The 18,860-nt window shown below is 43.8% G+C and overlaps 1 protein-coding gene across 1 annotated transcript; it reads left to right on the top strand.

Moving 5' to 3' along the window:
* Positions 1–273: 273 nt before the first annotated feature.
* Positions 274–2,169, top strand: LOC149024155 (cytochrome P450 77A2-like). The gene has a single exon (XM_089144477.1). It carries the CDS (start codon positions 333–335, stop codon positions 1,872–1,874), a length of 1,542 nt encoding a protein of 513 aa, XP_089000603.1. The 5' UTR covers positions 274–332; the 3' UTR covers positions 1,875–2,169.
* The last annotated feature ends 16,691 nt before the right edge of the window (positions 2,170–18,860 follow it).

Raw genomic sequence — 18,860 nt, 5'->3', positions numbered from 1 at the left:
TTGCGGCATTGATTAGGGACACTGAGTAGGAACTGACTTTTTGACCAAAAAGAGTAGGAACTGACTTCAAGTTGACAAAGCTATTCTACATTGCAGCAAGGCAACCACTCATCTGCCGTCCGCTACCTTGTTTGAATCTTCAGACAGAAACCAAAATAGATAGGTGAGAAGAGTGCTTTTAATGCTTCCATTTAATATCTTCACCCAGAATATGTGTCCATTTAATTCTCACCCGTCTTTCTTCTATTTAAAATAACCCTTCTCTGCAACTCCACCATATTATAATATTTCCCTCTTCCTAATTTCCAAGCTCTTCTTCAACTCTTGACTTCATGGCTTCCTTCCTTCCTATCACTCTGTTTTCTGATCAATATCGTATCTTCCTTACTGCTATAGTCTTCCTCGTATCTGCCTTCATATTCTCATTTCCACTAAGGAAGTCAAAGCGGCTTAACCTTCCACCCGGTCCACCTGGTTGGCCGGTTGTTGGAAACTTGTTTCAGGTTGCCGGTTCAGGCAAACCATTTTTTCAGTACGTAAGAGAACTCTTGCCGATCTATGGTCCTATATTAACATTAAAGATGGGAACCCGAACCATGATCATCATCAGTAGCGCAGAATTAGCTCATGAAGCACTTATCCAGAAGGGTCAGGTTTTTGCGAACCGGCCTCGGGAGAACCCAACAAGGAAAATCTTTAGTGTCAATAAATTCACCGTGAATTCTGCTCTTTACGGACCGGTTTGGCGATCGTTACGGCGTAACATGGTTCAAAACATGCTCAGCAACTCCAAATTAAAGGAATTCCAAGAGGTGAGAGTTTCTGCGGTGGATCTGATGATCGACCGGATGAAATCTGAAGCCGAATCAAACCATGGGGTGGTATCGGTTCTGAAACATGTCCGGTTCGCTACGTTTTGCATTCTTGTGTCGATGTGTTTTGGGGTGGAGATGGATGGAAGTGAAATCGAAAAGATTGATCAGATGATGAAGAAGGTGTTGATCATTCTCGACCCTAGGATCGATGATTATCTTCCAATCTTGGCTCCATTCTTCTCCAAGCAACGCAAGCAAGCCATGCAAGTACGTGAAGAGCAACTTAAAACGCTGATCCCCTACATCGAAGCACGAAGATCAATCTTACAGAACCGAGATAGATCCGGTAGGACGGCGGCGAAGTTCTCTTACCTGGACACGCTGTATGATCTCAAAATCGAGGGGCGTAAATCTACCCCCACAAATGACGAACTCGTGACTCTCTGTTCTGAGTTTCTGAACGGTGGGACCGACACAACTGCGACTGCACTGGAATGGGCAGTTGCGAGATTGATTGAGAAGCCTGAGATCCAATCAAGATTGTACGATGAGATCAAATCGACGGTGGGAGATCGGACGGTGGATGAGAAGGACGTGGAGAGCATGGTATACTTGAAGGCTGTAACGAAGGAACTTTTACGTAAACACCCTCCTACGTACTTTTCTTTAACACATGCAGTGACCGAGCCTGCAACCTTGGGTGGTTATGATGTTCCAACGGATGCCAATGTGGAGATATTCTTATCCGGAATATCGGAGGATGATCGGGTATGGTCCGACCCGAAGGAATTCAACCCGGATAGATTTTTATCAGGGAAGGATGATGCTGATATTACAGGAGTGAAGGATGCGAAGATGATACCGTTTGGGGCTGGAAGGAGAATTTGTCCAGGTTTGAGCATGGCTTCACTTCATATTGATCTTATGTTGGCGAGAATGGTTCAGGAGTTTCAGTGGAAGCCACTTCCTTCACAGAAGATGTCAGACTTTAGTGAGAAGTTGGAATTCACAGTGGTTATGAACCCAGCACTGCAAGCTGTGATCTCTCCAAGGAAATAGTTGTTGATGGTAAGTGGGTTATAGCCGGAGTATATCAAATTCCGGTGAGATTATATCTTATGATTTCTTGTACTGGTTCATCTAAAAGAACACTACAAAATGGATCTACTGGTAATTGGGATTTTCTTTCGTGGTTGGTGGGTGGTTAGGTTTGAGAGTCCTTGGCTGAGTTTTATCTATTTCCATTTGTAACTTCTATATATACATATAATTTGGGTAAAAGTGTAAAACATCCAATATGAGTCTCCCAACACCATGAGATTTGGGAAGAATTATAATGCATGCAAGTTTGTAATTTTCCTCTTTGTCCATAATTTTTTTCTTACCTCAGAGTTACCTTTTGGCATTAACCATACCCTTGTTTGCTTCATTCCAAAATATGAAACCCCTAGGAAAGTGTCGAACTTTTGTCCTATCAGTTTATGCAATGTTACCTATAAACTTTTAACAAAAATCCTTGCTAAAAGACTCAAACCTTGTTTGCATAATATCATCTCTCCCTATCAAGGTGCCTTTGTCTCCAACAGATAAATCATGGACAACATTATGATTGCACATGAGATCTTCCATTTTATGAGCACAACTAGATCCAAAACTGGATATGTTGCTCTAAAACTAGATATGTCCAAAGCTTATGACAGAGTAGAGTGGGGAGTCATCATTAACTTGTTTTGAATGTGGGGCTTCGACAAGCATTGGTGTCAACTTATCAAAACCTTGATTTCTTTGGTATCATACTCAATAAAGATTAATGAAAGCCCTTTCCAATGGTTTACTGCTTCTCGGGGACTCAAGCAGGGATGCCCCTAAGTCCATACCTTTTCCTCATGATCATGGAAGTCCTATCAAGGTTACTCACTGAATATAGGGATCTCAACCTCTTCAAAGGAATTAAAATAGCCAGGTATGCTCCGGAAGTCTCCCATCTCTTTTTTGCGGATGACACTTTTCTATTCTGCAGAGCAACAAAGGAAGATGTCTTAGCCATTCAAGCTACCATCGACTTGTTCTCGGACATCACAGGGCAGGAAATCAATTTTGACAAAAGTAGGGGGCTTTTTTCTCAAGAAATGTGGACCAGGTCAACAAAGGAGATCTCCTATCGGTGCTTGGCATTCAGGAAATGAAAAAGAATACAACCTACCTAGGAACTAAAATGTTCCATGGAAGAAGCAAGAAAAAACATTATGACCATCTCATTGACAAAATGAGAAACAAAATGGCCATCTGGAAAGCATCAACTTTATCCTACGCAGGAAGGGAAGTACTCATGAAATCTGTCCTTCAATCTCAATCAATCTATCTAATGCAGTGCTTTCGGTTCCCCAAATTGATATGCAGGAAACTAGATACAATCTGTCAATGATTTTGGTTGGGAAAACCTAACAAAATCAAACAATTGACGCTAATCTCTTGGGGCCAATGCTGCAAACCCAAACAACAAAGAGGGTTAGGTTTCAGAAGAATGGAACAGGTCAATAGTGCATTACTGCTCAAACAAGGATGGAGACTCCTCAATCAATCGCAGACTTTGTGGGGTGGAATTCTCAAAGCAAGATACTTCCCCAACTCTTCCATATTTGATCCTAAAGTTGTAAAAAAGAAAGGATCAATGATATGGAGTAGTATGACCACCATTCTCCCTACACTACAAACCATGGTACAGAGGAAAATTGGTGATGGTAGAAACACGTACTTTTGGTTTGACCCATGGGTACAGCCAATGCCGGATCACAGGACAGGCAGCATCAATCTCCAGCTAGGGAAAAGGAATGCAACGGTGCAAGAAGTATACAACTATTATCAGCAGCGAAGAAGGGATCTGAACAACCAAAGAATTACCGATCCACTAATCTCTTTTATTTCTCAGCTAAAATTTCCAATCCACCCATCCCCAACACAAGACTCATGGTTATCTTTATTATCGATAACAGGAGAATTTACTGCAAAACTAGCAGGAATTGCATTGTTTAAAATTTTCTTTTGGCGACTCTTAAATGCAAGATTGCCAACTGATATGGAGAGATTATGATCAGACCGGGTTCATACCTGGTCCGACCCTTGACCTCAGTTGAGACGGAGAGATCCGACTCGCTCCCAAGCGAACCGGATCCGGAAGACAGCTTGTTGAAGAAGAAAGATTATTCGGCTGCAAGCGTGCCCTAGCTCTACTTACGGATTAGGGTAATCACCCTAATGATGGCAGACTCGAATTGACGGCTGCGGATAATCATTATCGAAGGGATAATCATCGCATAACCTAAAGGTTATCTCAGGAGTCCTCTACTAGCCCAAACTAGTAGAAGTCTATTGCTCAACGGATCTAACTGATAAGATCCAACGACTACCCGAAGAAGGCTCAAGTGCATCCAACGAAGGAGATTCGAAGGTACACTCTATATAAACCTCACTACCATACAAGGTGAGGGGATGGATCGAAAAGAATATTATCTGAGACTCAGGTTCAGATACATACTGATAGCCCTAAACTATCAGCGATCTGCTATCTAGATCACCTTTCCCGCTTCTTCATTCCTTAGCTCTGCGCTTCTAGCGAGTCGTTTGTGATTAAGTTCATCAACCGACTTAGCCTTCGGAGGTGGACTCCCGACCCCAGCCGGTCGGGCCACATCTCGACGCTTTCGTTTTTGCGAGACATCACGAGGAGATCTAAGGGCTGAGCAGATTTTGGACGCATCAATTGGGGCCGTCTGTGGGAAACAACTTGAAAAGCCATGGTGACTAGATCAGCAGCCGCAGCAGCCGCTGCACAACGCAATTCCGGTGTTCAGATCCCTGGAGTGAATAATCCAGATATTCCCCAGGAGAGCCAAAATCCTATCGAGGTAGATGGTGGCCAGGGAGGACGTAATCGTCCTCCTGATACAATCCAAGATCAATTGGATCAGGTAAAGATTCAACTCTTGGAGGTGAGCCAAGCACTCCGCATGCTCACTGCACGAGTGGTTTTACCACAAGAGCCCGATCGCCGCGATTCAGGGGAGACGTGCATTGCCACATGACCAGAGACTGGCTGAAGACCGGAATATCAATCAGAATTTCCGTGAAGGAGACCGAGGACTTAGGAGGATCGATGATCAACCAAGGCGAGACGATCGGTTCGACAGACCGCAAGAGAGTACAACTGATTCAAACACAAGGTTGGATACAGGGGTAAGAACTCACTCACCTACTGTCAGAAGAACCGTTCGTGATGATCGAGCAGTTCACGACGAGAGGAATGCTCGGGAAGGACGGGTTGTTCATGATGATCGAGTAGCACGGGATGATCGTGTTAATCAAGGTCGTGATCATATTGCTGAAGATCACCGACCCAGATTGGTCAGGAATTGGCCAACATCAATGAGAAATTAGGGCAGTTGGCTAAGGGAAGAATAACTGAGGATATTTACTCAGTCATTCGGAAGACTCCCTTTGCCGAGCCAATTGCGGGATATCGATTTCCCCATAACTTCCGTTTGCCTACCTTCTCAACATTCGATGGCTCCGGAGATCCAACAGCTCACATCGGCTATTACCAATGAGACCATGGCAGTTTCGTGTAATTTCGATGAAATTTTATGCGAGGGTTTTGGTTCATCTCTAACGGAAGCAAGACAAAAGTGGTTTTCGAACCTCCCCTCTGGAAGGATTGTAAACTTTGACGAATTGGCGCGCCAATTCATAGGGCGATTCCAGAGTGGAATACAAGTCAAGAAAACGGAAGAAACCTTGTTTAGTGTCAAACAAGGAAAGAACGAATCAATTAGAGAGTTTCTGAAAAGATTCAACAAAGTGACGATGGAGATAGAAAATTTGGATGAACAAGTAGCCAGAATCTGCTCTATTCACGGGACTCACTAATCGGAAACTCCTGGAGTTATTACTACAGGATATGCCCGCGACTTATGTTGAGTTGGTACAGAGATGCCGAAAGGGTGAAGTCATGGAGATTCTAGATGCGTGCCAAGGGGATAATAAAGTCTCCAATAAGGAACAAAAAGCTCCTGAGCAGAAGCAGAAGCCAAAGAAAAATGTTTGTGATCGGGTTGGAAAATCTTAGCCTTGGCGCCAAAGGTCCCCCGGTAAAAGTGAGTACACTCCATTGAATGCTCCTCGGGCTGATATTTTGAATATCCTCAAAAGAAAAAAATATTTTAAAGTGGCCGCCTAAAATTCTTTTGAAACCCAGAGAGCAGCAGGATCGGGAAAAGTATTGCCGATTCCACAAGGACTATGGTCATTATACTAATGACTGTCGTCATCTGAAGGCAGATATTGAGAGATTGATATCTCGGGGACATCTCGTCCGCTTTTTCCGCCAGAAGAAGGGAGGAGCCACATGAGCCACGTGCGGCTGCTCCGAAAAGGGATCGTTCGGTTAGTTCGGAACGATCAAGGGAGGCCCCGAAGTCTAAGAAAGGCAAGGAGGTGATTGAAGCTACTCGGTCACCGATCCTTACCATCTTCGTGGGACCAGAGCCCGAATCACTCCGGAGTCTGAAAACAAAATCCAAATTTGTTGGAACCGGAGAGACGCAGAAGCGGAAGAAGCTGAATGGTGAAGATTCTATCACCTTTAGCGAGGAAGACGAAAGAGATGTTTGTTTACCTCATGATGATGCTATAGTCATCAAGGTAGAGATTGCACGACGGGAAGTGCATAGAGTTTTGATTGATACAGGGTCTGCAGCTGACCTAATTTCCTACGAAGTGTATCAAAAATTGAAGGTGGATCAGGACTTGATGAAACCTTCATCCACACATCTATATGGCTTTGCAGGGGTCATCTGCAGGTGGCGGAAGGATCGGTCCAGTTGGATTTATCCATTGGAAGTTTTCCTAAGGAAACAACTCGTCCGAATCAATTTTTTGGTGGTTCGGGAACTGCCAACTTATAATATGATCCTCGGGTGACCATCTTTATCCAAGATAGGTGCTATTGTTTCGACAAAGCACCCGAAGATAAAATTCCCGATCGAGATGGGAATTGGTCAAGTCTCCTCCGACCAGAAGATCTCTCCGAGGTGTTATGTTGCCTATTTAAAAGACAAGGAGGGCCCAAGGAAGGTAACTGCCCTGCCTATAGAAGTTTGAGATGATCGGGAAGAGACAGAGATGCAAAGACCCGAATCAGTGGAGAAGCTGAAGCAAATCCAGCTGTGTACCCAGGATGAGAAAAAGATTACTTATATCGGGTCCGAACAAATGGAAGAGTTTAAAGATGAGTTGAAGTTATTTCTTCAACGGAATAAAGATGTATTCGCATGGTCTGCCGAGGACATGCTCCGAATCGATCGGGCCATTGCAGAGCACAAACTCGGATAGACCCTAAGGCGAAACCAAAGGATGATAGGAAAGAAGAAATTTCTCCATTGAAAAGTATGAAGCCGTTCAAAGCGAAGTTGAAAAACTTAAGAATTCTGGTTTCATAGAACCAATTGAGTGGCCAACTTGGTTGGCCAACGTGGTAATGGTGAAAAAGGCGAATGGGAAGTGGAGGATGTGTACAGACTACACGGATCTTAACAAAGCTTGCCCAAAAGATTGCTACCCGTTGACTCGGATTGACCTCTTGATAGATGCGACTGCAGGATATGAAACTTTAAGTTTCATGGATGCCTACTCAGGGTATAATCAGATCCTTATGAATAAGGAGGATGAGAAGTTTACGGCTTTCATGACTGATCGTGAGAGCTATTATTACAAGGTCATGCCTTTTGGCCTGAAGAATGCAGGAGCAACATATCAGAGGGCCGTCAACAAGATTTTCAAAGAGCTGATAGGAAAGAACGTTGAAGCTTATGTTGACGACATGCTAGTGAAAAGCTTTACAAAAGCAAATCATATTGCAGATTTGATCGAGGTATTCTCAAGATCCTGCAGAAACATCAAATGAAGCTAAACCCAGAAAAATGTGCCTTTGGAGTCTCCTCGGGCAAATTTTTGGGCTTCATGGTATCACAGAGGGGAATTGAGGCTAATCCTGCCAAAATACAAGCTTTGATTGATATGGAGGCTCCCGAAACTGTTCGTGATGTACGTGTTTAACAGGGAGAGTTGCTGCTTTAAATCGATTTATCTCCAAGTCTGGAGAAAAATGTTTGCCTTTCTTCAAGGCACTTAAAGACCCGAAGGGCGTAAGGAATCAAAGTGGACTGAAAAGTGCCAAAAAGCTTTCGAGGAATTAAAAGAAGCACTTGGACAACCACCAATCCCGTCCAGCACAGGAGAAGGGGGAAATATTACAGCTATATCTAGCGACGTCCCTTTCGGTGGTCAGTGCAGTACTTGTTTGGGAAAAAGATAAAAAACAGTGGCCGATTTACTATGTAAGCCACGTGTTGCTAGATGCGGAGACAAGATATTCACAGATTGAGAAGCAGGGCTCGGCTTTCATGATGGCCGCCAGGAAGCTAAGGCCATATTTTCAGGCTCATGCAATTGAGGTATTTACAACTTTTCCTCTTAGTAAAGTTCTTAACAAACCTGATTTGTCTGGAAGGATGGTGTCCCGGTCGGTTGAGCTCAGCGAGTTCCAAGTGAGCTTTAAGCCCAGAACTGCAATCAAGGCTCGGGCATTAGCCGACTTTGTAGTAGAAACTATCGCACCAAAGTGGAACCTACCATTGAGGATCCCATTATACCAACCACTTGGGAGGTATATGTGGATGGTTCGAGTAATAAAGATGGAGCAGGAGCTGGAATTCTATTAAAAAGTCCAGCAGGATTTATTATTCGATATGCTTTGAGATTCGCATTTGACGCAAGTAATAACGAAGCAGAATATGAGGCTCTGATAGCAGGACTTCAGTTGTCAAAAGCATTATCTATTGCAGATGTTACCATTTATAGTAACTCTCAACTTATAGTCAACCAAGTCCAGGGGGAGTATGGTATTAAAGAACCACGCTTGCGGAAATATCAAGAGATAGTGCGGGCATTTCAAAACCAATTTCGAATTTGAAGATATCTCGATTTCGAGGAATGAAAATTCAGTGGCAGATGAGCTATCCTGACTAGCCAATGCCAAGGAAAAGAATCTAGACCCGTTGGTCTACATTGAAGAGATAACTTTTCCAAGTTATCATGAGAAAGAAATTTCTTATATTGAAGCAGACGTTGCTGGATGGATCCAATAATCGAGTATCTAAGGGATGACAAATTACCTGAGGATCCAAGTAGAGGCAAGGTTGATCAAGATTCGATCAGCTAGATTTGTCATTCAGAATGGGAGACTATACAAAAGATCTTATGCTAGACCCCTTATGAGATGTATAGGCCCCGAAGGAGCAAAATCAGCTTTGGCTGAGGTTCATGAAGGAATTTGTGGAGCTCACATGGGTGGATGAGCCCTGGCTCACAAAATTCTAAGACTTGGGTTATATTGGCCTAAGGTCCAAGAGGCTGCTATGGAGTACGTTCGTCGATGTGGTAACTGTCAAATTCATGCTACAGTATCGAAGCGCCCGGCGGAAACTATGACTTCAATTTTAAATCCCATTCCCTTTGCAATGTGGGGAATTGATATCATGGGCAAATTCACCAAGGCATCAGGCGGACGGGAATATCTAATAGTAGCAATTGATTACTTCACAAAATGGGTAGAAGCCAGTGCACCGGTGGCAATTGCGAGAAAAAAGTGGAGAAATTTGTGCTTGAATCAATCATATATCGCTTTGGGATTCCAAAGATTATTGTCACTGACCATGGTACTCAGTTCGACTGTCCACAATTTGAGCAATTCTGTGGAACATATATGATCGAGCATCGTATGTCCTCAGTGGCATACCCCCAAAGCAATGGACAGGTAGAGGTTACTAACCGAACGCTACTGGAAGGAATAAAGAGAAGACTCGAAGCTGACAAAGCTTCTTGGGTCGAAGAACTTCATAATGTATTGTGGGCTTATAGAACTACGGTTCAAACACCCATAGGAGAAACTCCATTCAGGTTGGCATATGGATCCGAAGCATTGGCACCAGTGGAGATAATGGCGGGGACATTACGGGATCATGAGTTCGAGGAAAAAGAAAATGAACAAGGACTGCTTGATAGTCTTGATTTGTTGGACGAAGTTCGGGCAAAGGCAATAGCACGAACTCAACATTATCATAGAAGGATAGCGTCTCATTATAATACTCGAGTGAAGAATCGACGGTACTTAGCCGGAAATTTGGTGTTGAGAAACACCCTAGTTTCTGACCCGCGTCACCAAAGAAAATTGGACCCTTCCTGGGAAGGACCTTATATGGTTGTGAAACCGGTCGGTTCGAGAGCTTACAAGGCTAAAGAACATCAATACCCAGAAAGAGTTGGATCGTTCGTGGAATGCTAGGCATCTCAAAAAGTTTTATCCTTGAGGATGATTTCAATTTTGTTCGCGATGTAATCATTTTCAACTCAATCAATGCAATTTTTGGCTTTCAACAAACTATCTTTTGATTGGGGGGCATCATACACCACATTCAAGAACAAGATCCAACTATAAGGCATCGGATGAAAATTCGTGTGGGTCCTTCAACACTTATGGAAATTTTTCGAACTTTCTTAAGTCGAGGCATCGGATGAAAATCCGAGTGAGTTCCTTTTGCAAGGCGTCCGTTTGAAACCCGAGTGAGTTCCTTCGAGACTTATTGAATTTTTGAATTATCCTCAAGTAAAGGCATCGGTTTAAAACCCGAGTGAGTTCCTTCTCAGACTTATTGTATTTCTCCGGAAATCCTTAAGTAAAGGCATCGGTTTAAAACCCGAGTGAGTTCCTTCTCAGACTTATTGTATTTCTCCGGAAATCCTTAAGTAAAGGCATTGTTTCAAACAACTAAGACCTAATGCAACAGCGATTCAAGTGGCTAGCAAAGTTCAAGATAAAGTCAATTTCTGATTTCTTCAAAAGATCCAAAGAGGCCAGTATCAAAACAATTACAAGAGCTGGATACAATCTTCGATCAAAAAAAGAAAGTCATCATAGGTGACTGTTGAGAAGTTATACAAGATCAACGCGACTTTGCTAGAACAAACATATGAGTCAACCATTGGTGGGGATTCAAGGAAAAGAAGAGAAGAAATGAGGATTACAAAAATATTTCGGTATGCATAAAATCCTCCGCAATTTCATACTCTTTGTCCAACTTGTCCGGAGAAGCATGGTCCTCGACCAAACTCGCATTCGAGGACAAGCTCGTCATAATTGACTTCTTCCGAGGGGAGAATAAACAGGAGAATCTTCCGAGATATTGCATAATATCTGGATCGAAAGGTGGAGGATCAATCTTATCCTTGGTCCAGTCGGGAGGAGGAATACCCAGGTCAGTAAATACTTCAGGATTGCAAACAGTACTGTAGGGAGTCGTATCAAAATGAGAATTCTTCCTTAATATTGATTCCCATACTTCGTTTTCACCATCCCGGTACGCCTGCAAGTTATAAGCATTCAGCATATCAACAAAAGGCTTACTATGTAAATACTTGAAGACGCAGGCTCTGCGAACATCAGTTGGAAGGGATTCGGGCAAAGGAACGATGACTTACCTTTCGGGTAATGTTTCAGATCCTTTGGCTCTCGACTTTCCAACTGTTCGCTCCAGTCGCCAGATCTTCTCCCTGGCATCATCCAAGTCTGACCGAAACGACCAATCATCGAATTTTTTTCTCCTACCACCTCCCAAGCTAGATTCCGAAGGCGAGCAATCTCAACATCTTTAGCTTCGGAGATTTCCCGAAGCCTAGAAACTTCATTGCTCAATCTACTGAGCCTAGTAACTGCTTCCACTTGGTTGTGGAAGTTACCAGCAAGACTCCTGCAAACAACTTCCGAGTTAGCGAGGAGCAAAAAAGTAATTTTTCAGAATCGAGAGGATAATGAAGAAAGACTTACATCACCGGTGACTTCGTAAAGACTTCATCCGGAAGTTTGGAAAGAAGCTGCGCTCTCGAAGTCATTCGAGCAGCAGTACACCATTCCAACGCTCTGTCAAACTTGTTTGACACTAATTCAGGCGAAGGATGAGAAGGATGAGCTACACCAAGAGAAGGATGAGCTGCATCACTTGTCACCCGACGGCGCTTCCTGGTGGCAAAATCCTCCAACTCGGAAGGAGAGGAGGAGGATGCCAAACAAGCACTAGAGTTGGAAATAGGAGCACCACCTGCTGGGACCACACCTTCATCAGACGCCAACATAGTTGCCTTAGATGCCCGAAGAGTCTCCTTCGGGGGGTGCACCAACAAAGCTCACCAGCGGGGAGCGCCGGCAGCACCATCGACAACGGAGTGATCAAGATCTTCCCGGGAAAGACAAGCGATCACTTCGGGCAAAGGAGGCGCAGGGACGGCATCAATAGAAACTGCGGGAATCGACTTGAAGATTCACCGGCAGCGATCGCCTTACACTTGGAGGATTCACTAGCTGAAACCACCGCACCGGCCCCAACCACCACCGACGGAACGATTTTCTTGCAAGATTTTGCTCGATAAAGTTCGGGTTGATCTTGGGAGCCACTATGCACGAAACAAGCCGTATCAGTACAGAAACAAACGACAACAACCAGGGGGAAACCCTAGTTTTCTTTCACTTCGACAAAACCAAAAACTAAACCCCAAGTATAACTACCTGTGCGGTTTACTCAGGGGGGATGTGGGGAAAGAGATGAGTAATCAAAAAACTCACTTGTTCAGAAGTTGATAGAGCTGTTGTTGGAGTACGAGGAATACTCAAGCAGGCCGAAGGACGAAAGGTCGCTTTAACACTTTAGCAAATCTAACTTGAGAAGACAGGGATAGATGGAGAGTACCCACGAAGACTTTAAATAGCCTTAGGTATTAAGACGACGGTTGAAGGCTAAGGACAACCGACGACCTAGATCGAAATGACGCTTCGAAATCCGCAGAAAGCAAGATCAACGGTCGGAGAGATGCCACATGGAAACATGTGGAAGCGAGCACCTGATGCGAGAGATACCTCCAATCGTCGCACCGCCATTAAAATAACGGATGTATTTTCGATTCATTGGAAACAAGTGAATGGTATACAAAAAGCGGAAAACGTTTGAACTTCGCAGAAGGGAAACGTGCGGACTTTGCAATAAATGAAGTAGTGGGGAAGACTAATGCATCTTCCCGAAACGCATCTTCACAATATTTCTACAAGATTATTATTCGGCGAGGAATGAAAAGTTAAGTGATGAGTTTTATCATTAATACTTTGATGTTCAAGGCAAGATTTCGGCAGGAGACGGGGAAATATAAAGGCCAACATGAGAAAGAAATGTCTATTCATTAAATAGAGGGTAAATCTGTACAAAAAGATAACTCCCTAAGCCTTTTCTTCATTGTTGCCCGAGGGACCCTGGTCGGGAGGACTTTTCTCAGGATCATGAGAAGAGCCTTCCTCAAGAATGGCATCGGCTGAGTCCTCTACAGCAGAAACTTGAGACTCGGCTTGTGATTACTCCTCTGGAAGTGCTAGCTCGTCAGCCAGGTATGCCTCATATTGAGGGTCAGCTGGAAAAGGATCATCTTCTCCCTGAGCACAGTCCAGGAGATCCATACCAACTTTCCCGAAGACCTCTTTGTGGCACACCTCACGAAAAGGAGCAGTGTCGAAGGCAGGGATCGATCCGAGGAATCGCTCCCAAATGTCGTTCTGCCCCAGGCGATAAGCTTGAAGGTTGTAGAGACCTAGCAGCTCGGAGAAAGGTACGCTGTTCAGGTATTTCCGAACACACTCCTTCCGAAGCTCTGGCTTTATATGCTCGGGCTTGCTAGGGATCGCCAACTTCAGATGTTCTTCGAGCTCCCTACATTTGAATTCAAGCCTGTCACCAAACAACGTGGCAGCTGCTTTTTGCTTCCTGGCCTCGCGCTCGGCAGCAGCGGCACGAATCTTCGACGCTACGAGGGCCTCCTTGAGGGAGATCACTTCTTCCTCATGCTTTTTCTGCAGCTCCACGGCAGCTCCAGTTAGCTGGTCTATTTCAGAATTGGCCTTGGCCAATTTCTCTTCACAAGTTTGCAGCAAGGAGCTGGTGCGACCAACCCGGCTCAATGCTTCCATGTGTTGATAAAAGCTCAAAACAACATTCCTGGGAAGGCGGAAGACATCAGAAGAAGTCATAAGAAATTATGAAAACATAAGTAATCAAGAGGACCAGTACCTTGTAGATTGACTAACAAGGGAGGTGTCATCCAGGGCTTCAAACTCCTGGCGATCAGAAGGATCAAGACTGAGGGAGCCCCATTCTGCAGCTTTATCGGGATCCCGAGTAACCTGTCGGTCATCTTCGGGGTCCACTGGGGGGTGAAGACCTCCTCACCATCCGTTGAAGCTTTGGATTTTTTATTAGAGGGAGCATCAATTGTGTCATGCCTCCTCTTGGTTCGGGCGGAGGAAGAGACATTAGACCCCTCCACCATTGGTTTCTTCCCTTTACTCGAAGCATCAGCTACAGGCCTGATATTCCTGATACCCCGTAAGAGGGGTCGGGAGAGGGAAGAGAAGCCTCTTGATCTACGGTCAAGACCACGGGCGATCGTTGCTCGGATGTCACAACGGCCCTAGCGGCCTTCACCCGCGAGCTTTCGGGGGTTCATTCGGGAGGCACCGCAAAGAAGAAGGACAAGAGTCGAATTCAGAACATATCACTTCAGTCAAATCAAGGGATGATGGTTAGAAGCTCACAATGAGCCAAGCCCCAAGATCTTGAAGGATGGAGTTATACTCCACTTCATATCCATGTATCTCTTGATACCACGGAATGGATTTGATCTTCCCGATGGCCGCCTCGTCTTCTCTGGATAAGGGAAGGCCTCGGTTACTCTCGGACGAAGAAGTAAACCTCCTCCAGGTGGTTGGGAAGTTAAGATCTGATGGAGGCGCTCGACAGAAAAAGTATCGTTCGCGCCATCTTTTGTGGTTAGAAGGGCAAGTTCCTTTGACAAGGATGCTACCCCTCCAATCAAGTTCAGCCTTATTGCGTTTGGAAAGAAAAACCCATCCGGGAGGATGGGGAGATAGAAAGAACATGAAAATGTACAAAAAGAGAAAGAGATGGCGTAATGCCAAGCTCAAAACACAAACCCAAGAAGCCGACGATGAAACGCCGGCTATTGGGGAGGAGCATTCTGGGACAAATGTTCCAGGTGATTCAAAACTGCGAGAGAACAAAGGATTAAAAAAGGGAAAGCGAACCCCGCTTTCCAGGTGCATCTATATACGGAGAAAATTCACCCGAAAGGGATGAATCAACCATCTCATCGGGGGTGGGGAGCCCTAACTGATATGAGGAAGGAAGATCAAAATCTTGGACAGCTGAAAGAAGGGTTTCCTCATTGTAAATGGAAGGAGCAGAGCCAGGTCCACCATTGGACCCGGAGGTTTGAGGCTGCCTAGAAGACTCGACAATCTTGGAAGATCCGGACTCGAGAAGGACGGGAGAAGTTTCGGTTTTTCTTTCAAAACCTTTTTGAGAAACTTCAGCGAACTCCTGCCGGAGAGGACGAGTTAGGGTTTTGTTATCACTATCCGACTGTTCGGGGAGCGGGAGAAGCAAAAGCATCACTGCTATTACCAACATGGGGTACTAAAGAAGCCCTATCGTCCGCCATTACTCGTTTCGATAAACTACAAAAGAAAAAGACCGGTAAACTTACTGATTCGGTGAGACGGAAGCTTGAGAGCAGGAAGGCGCGAAGCAGACAACAAAGGTTCAAATTCCAGACAAGAAGAATGAAACCTACGAAGACAACGAACCGCTTTTAAAACTCCCGCACGAGTGTTCGGGAATCTGAATGATCGAGATTGATTCAAAATCAGCGATCAAGATTGAAAGACGTTTTGAAAATTTGAACTCACGAATCCGAAATAGGCGTTCGGAAACCGTCGCTTGGATGACGTGAGCCACGACAGATCAACTGCAAGGAGATATGTGGCCTTACACTCACAACGCTCGAGGAAAAGTGACCACCGCATTAAATGTGATATGACATTTAATGAAGCACGCAGAGATTATCACCTGACGACGAACCCAGTTAAAAACCAAGCCCTCGGGATCGACCGAACGCTTGGTCTGGGAGGCTCGTGATATGGAGAGATTATGATCAGACCGGGTTAATACCTGGTCCGACCCTCGACCCCAGTCGAGACGGAGAGATCCGACTCGCTCCCGAGCGAACCGGATCCGGAAGACGGCTTGCTGAAGAAGAAAGATTATTCGGTTGCAAGCGTGCCCTAATTCTACTTACGGATTAGGGTAATCACCCTAATGATGGCAGACTCGAATTGACGGCTGCGGATAATCATTATCAAAGGGATAATCATCGCATAACCTAAAGGTTATCTCAGGAGTCCTCTACTAGCCCAAACTAGTAGAAGTCTATTGCTCAACGGATCTAACTGATAAGATCCAACGACTACCTGAAGAAGGCTCAAGTGCATCCAACGAAGGAGATTCGAAGGTACAATCTATATAAACCTCACTACCATACAAGGTGAGGGGATGGATCGAAAAGAATACTATCTGAGACTCAGGTTCAGATACATATTGATAGCCCTAAACTATCAGCGATCTGCTATCTAGATCACCTTTCCCAGTTCTTCATTCCTTAGCTCTGCGCTTCTAGCAGAGCCGTTTGTGATTAAGTTCATCAACTGACTTAGCCTTCGGAGGTGGACTCCCGACCCCAGCGGTCGGGCAACATCTGACGCTTTCGTTTTGCAGGACATCACGAGGAGATCTAAGGGCTGAGTAGATTTTGGACGCATCACCAACCAAGATGATCATCAACAAATGGGCAGGAATGAGTACAACATGTGAGTTGTGCAACGACAAGGAAGAATCACTTTGGCACATCTTCATCTCTTGCGAATGGACAAAAAGAATTTGGGCCGCCGGACCACTGGGACTCAGAATGGAACACATCAGAAGCACTTCTATCCTTAACTTATGCACATCCTTTCTAACTGATTACCATTTTGACAAAAGCACTAAAATTTGGTTCTTATCAAATTTTATAATTTGCCATTATTTTATTTGGCTAGCAAGGAATGCCAAAGTATATAGAAAAAAGATGACCAACCCCTCTCAAATAATTGGAAATGTCAATAGATGGATGAAAGATCTAAATATTGGGATAAAAAACATTGATTATACCAATAATGCTACTTTAAACCAGAACACTTGCATTAAATGTATGCACTTACACAATAACTTTGGAAACTTACCACTCTTAATGTGTGCAAGGATATCTGATGAACTGAATCGAGACAACTGGCAAGTAGGATTACTATGGGAAGGGAGAATTCAAGATGTACAAAAGGGACAGGCAACATCAGGACAACTGCTACAGCACTTACTACAGGCTATCTGGGAAGTATTTCAGGAAGCACGAGAACAGGACATGCAGCCCAAATATATATGGTGTGATTACCTAGAAGGGGACGTCCTCACAAAAGTTGCAAAACATATCAACTATCCCCCACTTTTTTCCCTATTTTGGCAAGGATAATACCAATCATAACCAAATTAGAAGTATGTAATTTAAAACAGGATGCAACAAGAACCTGGTTATTTAGTTTATCAGATGAACTTATAGGACTCAAGTGTACTAAGACCATGCCTCATATGGGCTGTAACCAACATATCTATGTTTATATATATTATTATCTTTATCATAAAAAAATAAAAAAAGCTTAATATTACAGGCAGTGACTATTACACATGCAGAGGACAATGTCAACACCATAACCACTTCACTAACAAGATGCAGTCATTGCCGACTCAACAATGTACCTTACCTTTTTTTTCATGGAGAAGCTACCTTTGACTTTAAGCCTGCAATCATTAAATAATATGAAAGCAATCTTCATGTCCCATGCACCAAGGGAATTTGGATCATCACATTACCCTCATCTCTGGATGATGTGTCCAAAAATTGTTCCATCTTCTAGTTCCTGCAAATCAACCGTCAGATGTGGGCCGACTCACAGTCAGGAAGCCACCTCCGAAGGTTAAGTCAATCGATGAACCACTATAGAGTTTTGGCAAGTTGCAGAGCCTAATTGAAAAATGATAATGGAGGGAAACGATTCAGATATCTCTACTTTGTGTGATGCTTTTGTTTATATAAGGTTTACCACCTATTTACCATTGGATCAATTCACGATTCTCATCTATAGACTTTCGATCATAGGGTTTCTCTCCCTCAATGTGAGTCAGTTACGGTTTCCATGTAAAACACGATTGCATATCCCGAGTTTGATGGGATCACGCTTTCACCTATAACCGTTGGTTTCCTTGGTGTTTATGATACTCCTTGTCACACCCCACCCATCCGGATCAGGTTATACCCGAATAGCCGGGGGGGTGATACACTTCAAGACCTAGGTTCAGTGACAATTCCATACAACATATGATATAGTAAAATCAAACGGACAAGAATAAATCAAGTTTCAAATAAAAAGTTATCAAATTTGAAATAATCATTACAATCATCCATTACTTAAAATCAAAAGTTATAACATCAGAGTTTTGAAAAGAAAATAGGATAGTTTTCTTTGTAGCAGAAATTAAACTAAATTAATTCTCTAATGGAACCCAACCCTATAAGAACAATCTTGGCACTGGCATGAAGGTCCATGCGAGTCTACATCTTTTTCAGTTGCTCCCTCGAGAAAGTCTACCGGCGACAAATCCTCCACTTGGAAGGAGTCCTCATAACCTGCAGTATATTCTAGTAGAAACAGGCATATAAAAAGGAATGAGTTCAACAGAACTCAGTGAGATCAACTCAACATCATATCATGCATTTGTTCATAAGATTCCATACTACACATATAGCATGAATATCGATAATGTAATTAGTGATAATGATATGATATATGAATGATTATGATATTATGCTCCTAACTCTATCATAAAGTCTCTATGGTAGACACACATTAAGTTTATACACCAATCTCCTTTAGGCGGTCTCAGTCACTCTCCCTCA

The sequence above is a fragment of the Hakea prostrata genome, chromosome 2, assembly GCF_041222555.1.
Source record: "Hakea prostrata isolate BN-2017 chromosome 2, UWA_Hpros_2, whole genome shotgun sequence".
Taxonomy (NCBI): Eukaryota; Viridiplantae; Streptophyta; class Magnoliopsida; order Proteales; family Proteaceae; genus Hakea; species Hakea prostrata.
This window is presented reverse-complemented; position numbering and strand designations above follow the sequence as displayed.

What these genes read in the sequence shown, in the direction of transcription:
- LOC149024155 (XM_089144477.1), top strand. Translation starts at nt 333, where the DNA reads ATGGCTTCCTTCCTTCCTATCACTCTGTTTTCTGATCAATATCGTATC.